Consider the following 12647-nt stretch of genomic DNA (forward strand, 5'->3'; position numbering starts at 1 on the left):
CTGCAATCTTTGGCTATGTCTTGGGCTACTCAAATATTTTACGTTTTTGATACTAAATTAACTTCTGAAGTATAATTTTTTATTGTTTTTATATTTTTCAATATATTTATTTTGTTCGTATAAAATAAAATAAAATAATTTTTAACGATACAATAGTCTTCGTTAGGCTTAACATCGACAAAAATTCAACGCAAAGCGATACGCTACGGAGAAAAATGGGATGGGATAAATTAATATATTTTTTCGTACATAATCGGTTATCCGAAACATCGATCTTCCGAACAACCCCAGTCCCCAATTGATTCGGATAATCGACGCTCTACTGTATTACTTATGTAAATAGCTTTTAAAGATTAAAATAGATTATAAAAGTAAATTAGTTATGATTTCTGATAAAATAGAAACAATAAATGAATAAGGAAAACTCGAGAAAAGTTAGATAAAAGATATTGACGAATGTAAGTGAAGAACAGAAGAGAAATTCCTAGAAAGATTTTATTGGAGTAAGTTGAGAGTACTTGTGTAAGATAAAAGTGTTAATTAAAGGTGCTATCAAACTTCCGCGAAATCAGTTATAGATACATAAGAGCAATATATGTCTAGCCTGAAAGCCACATAAAGATAAAATCAATTAATTAAGCAACTACACAATCTGATTTTATAAACATAATTTAAGAAAGATGTTTGATAATTTTCAATAATAAATAGTCTAATTTAAAAAGATCACATACTATTAAAATATATTAAAGAAACTTTAACCCATTACATAAATGTTTTTGCTTTTTATATTCATATCCTTTTACGACAGACAAAATCTCTGTTTGACAATAATGTCTTATAACAAAGATCATGAGAGGAAGCAAAATATAAGAATGAAGAATAATAGGTATAAAATTTATAATGTAGTGAAAGACGATAAAACTTATATTAAAAGAATTTAAAATATTAATCGTATTTAATATGAAATATTTTTAATATAATTAAATTTATAATTATTAAATTACTCTAATGAGAAAACTTTCATTTTTCAAAAACATAAGTGTAAATTTTAATTTAATAAAATATCTATTTATTAATGTAATGTGATTAAAACATGTAATTATACATTATGTATGATTAAAAGTGAAAAATACTTTAATAAAATTTCGAATTTTCGATAAATTATATAACTTCTAGAATCAATATTAAATTATCTGATTAAGATGATAAGTTATAGAAATAGTTTATTGATTATAGTCTTATAATAACTTAGTAAAACATTTCTTAATTGANAATATTTATAGCCATAAAATTTATTTCACTTGCTGTCTTCTTGACGTCATCGTGTACAAAATATAAGCTGCGGTACATTGCGGTAATTCTACGGAAATAGCCTCTTTAATATGTCACTATCTCTGAAGTTTTCTCACATGAACTAGTTTAGAGTAAGGTAAGAGAGCATGAAAATCGGAGTATGATTTTAACGCCTCTTCCGAAATGTTCCAGTTTGAATGAATGAGTATCAAGTTTTATCAAAAATATAACGCTATTTTGTTGAAAATCATTCATAAAATTAATACTATATCAATTTTAACATTTAATGCTTATAAATAAATTTATTTTTTAATTTAAATTTATCTTAAGACGACATTTAAGAGAAAAATCCCACTGATAAAAATTTTACTTATAACTTGTTAACGTATTTTATATTAATTTCTTATTTTAATATAATAAATTTATTGTTTCTTTATTAATAAAGAGATTCTATTTTCAAAGTTTTTTTTAAAAAATATCACATTTCTCACTTTTTTAAAATAAAAATCTTAAATTTAATCACACATTACTGAGGATAAATTTTTAACTTGTAAGTAGTTTCGGCACTAAGAAAAAAACTGAAATTCCTAATTTTGAAATGGTGTTCTTAGACAGAATAAAATACTGTATACTTGATTATAAATTAATTAAAATTACTTAATAAAAATAATAGTCACTGATTTTATAAACAACAAAGAACTCAACGTATTCGTGTCGTTTATTTCTCAGTACTAAATGATCAAGATAACTAATTAGGCTATTTGTTTCTCTATTTATCGCTATGAACAAACTCTCAATTAACAATTTAAGCTAAACCTACCTTAAAATTTGTTACAGTAAGCTTGATGATGGTGATGATATTACGAGGTAATCATTATTATTTTGCTGTGGTGCAAACACAGACGAAGCATGGCGTCGTCGTTAGTCTCTTTAATAATTTGTAAATTTTAACCCATATAATTCCGGGATCCGTCGTTAAAATGGCTTACGGTTAAAAGTCTCAATAATAATTGTCCTTTTAAAATCTCTATCAAAATTTCATGTCTCAGCTCCTTAAAAATTGTTTTTTTGTTTTAATTTTTTTATAAATTATTTCTGTTAAATATCAAACAAAAATATATGATGTTTTGCTTTGAATATTAGTCAACATTTAAGCATAACTATTAATATTTGATTCCGTAAAAGGTTTTTTCTTTGCTATATTTGCTACCATATTTTTATTATTATTATTTTATCTTAAAATATTTAAAATTTGCAAGTTCTCTTTCATCTTCAAACATTTAATTCTTTATAAAACGTATAAACATAAAAATATATATCTATATCTCTTATATATATTTTAAGATACTTAAAAAGATGATAAATGTTTATAAGGTTGAAGCTATATCGGACATTTTGAAAATCTTAATCCCTAGAGTTTTTCAAAAGTCGGCAGTCATAATACAGATGGTGAATTTAATGGATGCCTTAAAGTACTTATATTTATTCTTCAGGCTGGACATGAGCTTCGATCATTTATTACATTTTTTTATTGAAAAAAACATGCTATTTTTTAATATATTGCGCATTAACTAATAAAAGAAATATGCAAAGAATAAATGAAATTATGAGTATTCCTTAAAATGATAAATGAAAAAAATTGTGTCATTTTAAACACAGCCCCTTCAAAGTACTGTTCATCCTCAGCTAGACACTTCTTCCAACTTTCGTACAATTGTTCGAAACATTTTAGAAACTGGTTTTTTGGAGACCTGTTCTTCCACAGCATCTTTATCATCAAAACATTGCTCCCTTAATAATTCTTTCCTCTTTGGAAAGAAGGTAAAAATAGTAAGGTTCGAGGTCAGACAAATAGGGACGGTAGATTACAAAGTTGTATGGCCAAAATGGATGTAACATTGCTCCTGCACCCTGCATATATGTCTGACTTAGCATCTTGTTATCTTTCCTCAAAAATGAAGGCACTTCTAAAGGAACAACGTTTCTGCAGTGAAGATGATGCAAAAGATGATATGGAACGCCAAAAAAAAAGTTCCAAAAATGTTTTGAACAATTGTACCAGAATTGGCAGAAGTGTATGATTTTGGCTGCTTAAAATGTTTTCATATCAATACATTTGGCAATACTGCATCAGCCTCAAAACTTTTTGAATGTACCACGAATATATAAGAGCATAATCGATTAATATAGATAAATATCTGAGGAAGATAATTACCAATGGATTTTAGCCTAATTTTACACTTTAATTTACTAATTCTTGTAGTCTATCGCTAACTTACAGGAAATTGCTTGCTTTTTCTAAAACTCCTTTGTATTATATACAATTAATTTAGGATATTAATTGCAATTTAAATATCAACATTAATACTGTGAAACTGTAGAATAATTTTTAAGCAAAAATACCGTATTTTATTATTTTGTACAATTTCGTGGTAATTTAAGTATACTAATTTACATTATAATTAATGAAATGTTATTTTGTTTGTATTAAATATTACAAACAATTTATTTAATGATTAACTTAAATCTATCATCTTAATCTTATTAATTAAACTTATTTTAAATCAATCATCCCTTATTTGAAAAAATTGTAGACCTATAAATTCCCACTGTCATTCGTCCGTCCGTCTGTCCGCCTTTCCTTAATGGCCCTGATTAACTATATATATATATATATATGATATCTCGATGCACACCAGAAGTCATGTTATTTCAATTCAAATAATTTTCCCTGAAAGTTGTTAGATAACCGGCACAATTCTATTGTCAAGAGAAAAAGTATGATGTATAGGTGCAAACCACTACTCATTTCAAGTAAAGAGATATATTTTAAATTAAATAAATTAAAAATATGATTAAAAACTATAGCCCGGAATTGTGACAATATCACAATAAATAATTGCTCGTAAAATATTAGACTTTATGAAAAATAATTTAAAAGAGTTTTACTTCGTATAATCATACATATTTATGTAAAATTTCAAGTAAAAACCTTCTTGAATATATGTAATAGTTTAATTGATTTTATATAAAAACAAAGAAGTTAATTAATTATTACTTTGGATATATGCATACGAATTAGCTATAAATATGCCTTCTGACAGATAAGATCTTGTAAATTTTAACTAATATCACAGCTTTCCTTAACCAAAACTTTTATAACGTATTGCTGTTTTGTTGCCTACAATATATTCAGTGATTACAATCTTGAATTTAGTAATAAACTTTTCAGTAGCAACTACATCACTTAGGTCACCTTGTAAGTTACTGTGTTCCTGATATCATTATGCATAACTTACAGTACACTTTGTATATAAATATATAGAAAGTTTGTTAATTTTTTTTTAAAGTATTGATCCTAAATTTTAGCAACTAGTATAATATTATTAACAGAAAAAATTTAAGAGAATAATCTTATTACTAATTATCCTAGATGTAACTTTAAATCGATTATTTTTGATAATTAATCATTGTAACAAAATTTCATCGATCTTTAATACAATATCCATTAATTAATTTTAAAAGAAATTAGCCTTATTAAGCAGCAGGCTATTTAGTATTCCTCGTATCTAAAACTGATGTAATAAACATGGATAATGTTCCGGATATGGTATTAGAGGTAAATCCAATTATTCTTGGATGGACCCCCTAATCAATGAGCTATATTAAAGCATATAAGTTTTATTAAAGATAACAGATGCGATATTAAATTTATTTAATTTTAAATTTTTGTTTCAAATTCTACACGCTTTAAGAAAATTATAATTAATTCTAACTTATTTATTATTAATATTGTAGAGATAAATTTTAGCTGTTTTTTACGACGAAAGTAATAGATTTTATTAACATATTACTTTTTAATAAAAAAAAGAAAAAGTTCTTGGCATTCCTCTAAAATATTTTATATTAATTAATAAAAAAAAGTAAAAAAATAATTAATTAAATTCCTATAAATTGATAGAATAAAAGAAATTTAGCTAGTAATACATAATAAACAATTTTGATAATAAATGATGATAAGAGATGTATTCATAGAAATATAGAAAATAGAAGACAAATTAGGTAAATCAATGTTAAAAAAATTAAAAATATATTTATTATGTGTTAAAATTTTAATTATAAAACTTAATAGAAGTTAAAGCATTCGAAATATTTTGAAAAAATATTTAAAAAACGAATAAAATATGTTTAAGGATATCTGCTCGTTAATTTTTTATAAAATTTCCATTAATAATAGTTACTATATATATATATTGTAATATATAAAAAAATTAAAGAAAATAGATATTCATATATATATACATGAATATCTATTTTCTCTAATTTTTTATAAATACTTAATAGTTATTATCAGTTAACCATTTGATAAAAAGTGTCAGAAATAAATTTAGTAAAGTAGACAATACGTAGGTGTTTTCTTATGTTGTAATTTTAAGAAGACATCTATTTATTGTCTACTTTGTTAAATTTATTTAAATTTTGTAACTTTTCAGTTAACCATATTTATTTACAGATGCAGATTCATTAGAGGATTTAAAGTTTAATTTTCCTTTTATTCACATCGAAATTTTATCATTAATTCATTTAATTGCATTCATTAAATTATTTCTTAAATTTATTTTATTAATAAATCTGAGTATCGTTTTAAATTCATGCCGTTTAATACAACTGTATTTGCAATTTCTTTATTAAAATTTATTCTAAATCCCTCATGATTTACGTATCATCCTTTATATTCTATGAAGCTTTAAAAGTTTAAGCATCATACAACTTTTATTTGAACGTCTTTCGTTATATATCTCTAGCACAAATAGAATCTTGATCTAATAAACACCACACCCAGAGATTAATTTCCAAGTTTCATGAATTTCCAATTCTTACATTTAGATTCTCAAATAATTCAACGAAATCGTCAAATTATTATAATTTGCATTTATAAATTTATGCATTTTTCCATTATATCCATATCTTATTTTAACATTTTATTTGATTTTATTTTTTGAAACTACTTGAATTTTTATTTTTAACTTTTTCTATTATAAAACTAATAAAAATTACATTAATATTTGTTAAAATTTTAATGAAATTACTATAAACATCTATTCTTTATAAAAGCAAAAATAAATAAATTTAATAAAAATTACTTAAAAATTTGAAATTATCTTTTGTAAATTATGTTTAACGTTAATAAATTTAATTATTGTTAAAAGAATCAATATAAAAATAACACTGTAAATGTAAGCTAAAGATAATGGAGTAGAAATTAAAATTTTTTTTTGAATTTATATAATATGAAATTTTATTATTTTATAAAACAAAATACTTACCAAGAACACCAAGGCGATAATTGATGGTAATCACAACGGCATTTCCAAAACTAGCCAAAACACTTCCATCATATGGATTGCCTGAATTCCATTCATATGATTCACCATGTATGTACATCATGACTGGAAATTTCGCATTGTCTCGATTACCTGATGCAAATATATACACATTTTAAAAATGAATCATAATTATTCATTATTAATGATAATTAATTAATTAATCAGCATAAGTTATTTTTATCTTAAAAGCAATAAAATATTATAAGCAATCATTATAAGATATGCGAAATGCGTTTTTGTGAACTAACACATTTCGCATTATTATTGTAATTAATTTTAAATAAATTTCATATTTTATAAATATTTTATTAAAATTTAATATTTAAATAATAATCGATTTTTATTACTTGTTTATATATGTATAATAATGAAACAATATTTAAAATAAAAAATATTTTTTATTATTTACAAATTTTTGGAATATTTATTGTTATTTTTATTATTATAAAAACATTTTATTTGAAAAATTTTGTATAAAATAATAAATAATAAATAGAGCATGCATACAAGCAATTTTATTTTATAAACACAAAGACCACAAAATAAACTGTTAGGAAGACCATCCACATATAAATTATTAAAGCTCCAGGCAAAAAAACTACTTGGACACGAACCGGAGGCATAAAGTAGAGAGAGCTCAAACGTTACTTATCACCGAGAGAGGTACAAATGATGGCTGTCATTGATCTCTTTGCCTTTTGTCTTATCTCCGTTTCCCATTCTTCTTTTCTACTCTCAACGAGAGGATTTTAGTTGGATCTCCAACCAAAACAGTTCATCAGATTCCAGGTGCAGATGACGGTGAAGCTAAAAGACACGCGATAAGTGACCATCTAGAACAGCGACCAGACCATCACCGATATTAGTCCGACGATAAAAGGGGCTTTATCACCATGGACTTCATGTTTTTCTGCCACAGTCACTCACAGAAGAGCCGCCTATCATTTGTCGGCTCTCTGTTTTAATCTCGTTCACATCGTTTTGAAGTGAAGGATGTGTGAAGTGCACTACTAAGTCTTCTATTCTTTACTAGCTCCTCTCTCTCTGTTACTTTTTTCTCCATCTAATTTTTTTGGGGTCGGTCACAAAGTTATATATCAAGTAAAAGAGGGTGTGAAGTTTGAAATTGCTTCAACCTTTCTTCCTCTTTGATCCCTCCTGCTGTCCTCTACTTTACTATTAAGTAAAATTACGATTCTGTCGGTGACATGTTCCAAAATCAAAGCTTCTTTTCAAAATCCTCGGGTAATTGTTTTCACCCAGACAAAAACTTTCCCTAATCACTACTTTTTTCAATGGGCGTTTTTAATAGGTTATGTTTCTTAATGACTTAACAATTAAAGGTCTTCATTACCGCATTATTAATCCAATAATAAAAGAAAAGAATGAATAGGTTAAAGATTAATAAAAGAAATTCCATAACGGAACGGGTAAATTCTGCTAAAATATGTCTAGATAGATCGATATGGCTACCTAAAAAAGCCATAAATAAAGTTAATAAAAGAATAACCATCCGAAATTCTACTCTATAATATCGATTCTGTGAATTATGTGGATTTAGTTCTTGTTTTATCAAAAGAAATCTAAAGTCGAATTTTGGTTTTAAGTTTCCAAAGTTTTCATATTTTTGATACACTTTTTTGCGAAAAATGCATTTTATATCCTATTATATGTTACTTTAATATTAAAACTTCAAAGATAATACATAAACGAAGGTATATACTTAGTATTTTTGCACATATTCGTATGTAATTAGCATTTTTATAAAATATTATACATTAAAAAAGTTTAAAAATTCGTTTTTATATATATATTTCATATTTTAAGCACGATAGTAATCATTTCTGTAAAAACAAATCCAGAACTTTCTATCTTATGTAAACATCAGGAAAGTAAAATTCAGTTTAATCAGCTTAAATATATAATCCATTTTTCATACAATAATATTTAAAAAATTTAATAAATGAAAAAGTTTTTTACAACTAAAATGATTAGATTAATTTATTAAAATTATTAATAAATATATACAGTATTTCTAATTTATTTAGCTATATTATATATTTTCATACTAAATAATAAATTTAATACAATTAATATTATATAAATTTTTAAGTAATAATAATATTTCTTTCTCGCTTTCTACCCCTAATAAACTGTTTTTAAATAAATTATCTAATCGAATAGTTATTCTTATCTAACTTAAATTATATAGACGATATTAAAATAAATAGCTGTAGAATTACTGATTAAAATTGAAAATAAATCTTACATGTATCTGTTAATAAATGGTAGCTTACTTAATGACAACAAAAAATTTAATAAGATTTGATCCGAAAGAGCTTCATATAGCATTATAAACGTTACAAATTAATGCATTAAATGATCGATTTTAACCGCTTTTAAACTTGGTATAATTATATAAAAACAATTATCATAAACGTAATATATATATAGTATATGAAAAAAAGTTTATTTTAAACAATGTTGAAATGAATAATATAAATATTCCATTTTGAATCAGAAACAAAATTTAATCAAGTAAAAGTATAAAAGACCAATAGGTAAGGAATAATTCATGACGAAACCATCTGTGGAAGATCGCATGCTCTATGATTTTGTTAGTCAATAAACTACTGACATACGATTTCTTAGTATAATGATAAAGGTTGATTCTTAATATTAAGTTATTCAAACGAGGACATCACACAAATAAACTTTACATACAATTCTTTTAAATTTAAAATTAATGGTGAAAATGAAATAGCATTTTATTGCCATATAACCGTGTAAAGTCATGATAGTAGGGAAATAAAATTGAAATGGGCTGTGCTTTTGCATTCTTTAACTTCAAATTTTTAGTTATTGGATTGACAATCTTGTTCCAAGAAAATTTCTTGAATTTTGAATATTCTATAAGGTGAATTATTAATCTCTTTTGTAGTTTAATTCATTCTTTATTTTAGAAAAAAAATCTCTGTTGTAGTTTGATTAATTAATTTTAATATCATGTATCAAGTGTAGAAACTGTATAGAATTAATTAAATATTTATTATTATAAAATTAGTTTATTTTTTAAAATCATAAGCCTGATAAGACACTATACTTACAATTTACTAAAATTTTGCAATTAAATTAAATAAATAATTCTTAAACTTTAATCGAAATGTAAAAAAATTGTATCTCACATTCAATTAATAACACATTTTGTCTTATTTCATCAATTATGGCGGTGATTGAATGAAGTTTTTTTTTTATTTCTCGTTTTGTTCGATTATATTGATATAGTAGCATGATATAAAAATCTATATATCGTCTTTCCTTTAAATACTTCGAGTAGACACTCCAGTGGAAAATGCTGGAAAACTGCTGTATGATGTTTTTATAAATCATTTTTTTAAATAAAATATTATAAGAAATAATTTATTTTAATTTGTTTGTTTATATACATTAACTTATTCTGTTTATTCCTATTTTTCTTGGTTTTTTCTATTTTATTTATAAGAACTGTTTTAAGCATTGTAGTCTAAAGAAACTACTTTGTATATGAATAAATGATTCTTATGAATATTTTCTGTACAGTTAATAAGATGAATAGTCTGAATAGTCTCACATTAATTAGAGATATGGTTTTTTTCTTTTTACAGAAATTTATCCTAGGCCTATAAATAAAAAATAATGCATTTTCTTCTATATTTCTGTAACTAATTGACGAAAAATTAGATATTTCTGTTGTTCAGTCTTTTTTAAAAAATATTCTAACCATTTAACCGTCCTGTATTGTGAGAAAAAGTCAATTAATCCAACCTGTATTAACAATGTAAAGCATTATATTCTCTCTATATTTCATGAATTAATTTTAATTTTTTTAATTAGTTAATATTAAATTATTATTGTTGTATATTGTATTAATGTTAATTTTTTAATGTATTAATTATGTCTGATATTTATTTGTATGCTTTATTTATAAAATCAAATAATAATAATAAACAAGTAGACAATTTTTATTTGTAATAAAAATACAGTCGACCCCCTATAACACTGTTGATAATTCCGTTTTATATGAATTCCATGTTGTACGAGTCACTTAGATTTTACAAATACGTGTGCCGGGCTGTGAACGACTCACGTATTTGTAAAATATACGTGACTCGTACAACATGAAATTCATATAAAACGGAATTATCAACAGTGTTATAGGGGGTCGACTGTATTTAAATTTAAACAATTATAAATTAATAGTTTTTGTATAGTAAACATAATTTTCCTGAAATGTTATCTCTTATTCTTTTTACAGATTTCTTTAATTTTTTAATGAAAATTTGAAAAATTAATTACGGTATATAAATTATTAACACGTGCATTAAAACAAATTTGAAAAATTAAATATAAACTATGTTTAATATAAAATTTTCTAATATAATTAACTATTTTACATTAAAATGAAATTTATAATTATTTAATCAATTAAAAAATATAAATTTAAAACTTACGTAAACAGAAATAATAATAATTTATTATCTTTAATAATTTTTTTAAAGTTAAAAATTATAATGAAGATAAATACACAAAGAATATAGGTCTATGGAATTTTAATTAGAAAATTCAAAAATCAATAAAGGTACATCATAAAATTTAAATTAAAATAAGATGAAATATAAAATTTACTTAACAAAGTTGAGAGGAGAAAAATATATAAAATTTTATAAATAATAAAAAGAAAGGTCAAAAGTAAGACGTGCCTTTTTTTTTTAGATTTTTTCATTAAAATATGCCAAAGAAATTTAAATTTTGTTTTTAAAAATTTCAAAATATAAATATGATTTAAACATAAAAAAAAATAAATTCAAAAATTTTAAAGAAATAAATAATAGTAAATTTAATAAATTATTGTAAAAACTGAATAAACAAACTTAAGGAGTTACGAAACAAGCTACAAATAATATTTAAAAAGTCAAAATAAAAATAATAATAAGAAAAAGTTGCGAATAAAATAAGAAATGAAAAAAAAATTCTTTAATTTCTTATTAAAAAATTAAATAAAGTCTAAAACTTCATTATCCAAATTATAAATAAAAAAAACTCGCAAGAAAGATTAAACCAAATATAAAATAAAGAACAGAAAAAAAAATGTAAGTCTTCAACTCCGCTACATATAACTTTAAAAATTTTTTTAAATAAATTTTTAATATAAAAAGAGTAGATTACTCGTAACTCCAAAAAAAGGGATTTTTATAATACGTACACACTAAACAATTGAAAGTAAATTAGACATTCTAAAATATTTAAATTGAATAAAAATTGAAAATAGAATTTAGAAAGAAATGTTATTTAATTAGATATAAATAACAAATAGATAAAAACAGCAAGTTTAATTATTGTAGGATATTTTTGTAACTATTCATGCCTTCGCCTAAGGTTTATTCTGTGGGTTAAGAATATTAATCAGTGTAGAATAATTTCTTTTCTTTTGCCTTATATATCAGCTGTAGCATCTAAAAACAAAGATTATATAGCCGGAGAGAAAAAGTATTTTTATTTGTATGTCTAAATTAATAAACTATGCAAATAGTGAAGTTTACTAAATCAAGACCATAATTGAAATAAGGAAATGTATTTACAATCTATACTTGTAAGAATTAATTCAGTGTTTTATATTCCACAAATATATTTTTAATGAGAATAACATATTTGCTTGTAAATTATCTTTTATCCTTATTATTTTTATTTTTTATATAAAAGTATTAAGTTTCACTTCAAAATAAGATAATTTGTAAATTTCTTCCTCATTAAAAGGTTTGTTTTGATTTTTAAAACTTTCATTGACTTATATTAAGTTGATTTGTAATTATCATTTTTTTTAAAGATTAATTTTTAATTGAAGTAGAATTGAAATTTAATTACATTAAAATCTATTTGAATACTAACAGTTTTTATATATAACTTAAGTAGAATTTAGTTATTTTAATT

General features: G+C 23.2%; 1 protein-coding gene across 2 annotated transcripts in view; it reads right to left on the minus strand.

Annotated features, from left to right (window-relative positions):
• LOC111640289 (neuroligin-4, X-linked-like) overlaps positions 1 to 12647 on the minus strand; it is a 227224-nt gene that overhangs the window by 73913 nt on the left and 140664 nt on the right. For both annotated transcript variants that reach the window (XM_023386307.1, XM_023386299.1), the window contains exon 2: positions 6621 to 6770. In XM_023386307.1, the coding sequence (XP_023242075.1) occupies positions 6621 to 6770 (150 nt within the window). The remainder of the gene's footprint in view (positions 1 to 6620; positions 6771 to 12647) is intronic.

Source organism: Centruroides sculpturatus, unplaced genomic scaffold (assembly GCF_000671375.1).
Source record: "Centruroides sculpturatus isolate CEXI.00-Female unplaced genomic scaffold, Cexi_2.0 scaffold177, whole genome shotgun sequence".
NCBI lineage: Eukaryota > Metazoa > Arthropoda > Arachnida > Scorpiones > Buthidae > Centruroides > Centruroides sculpturatus.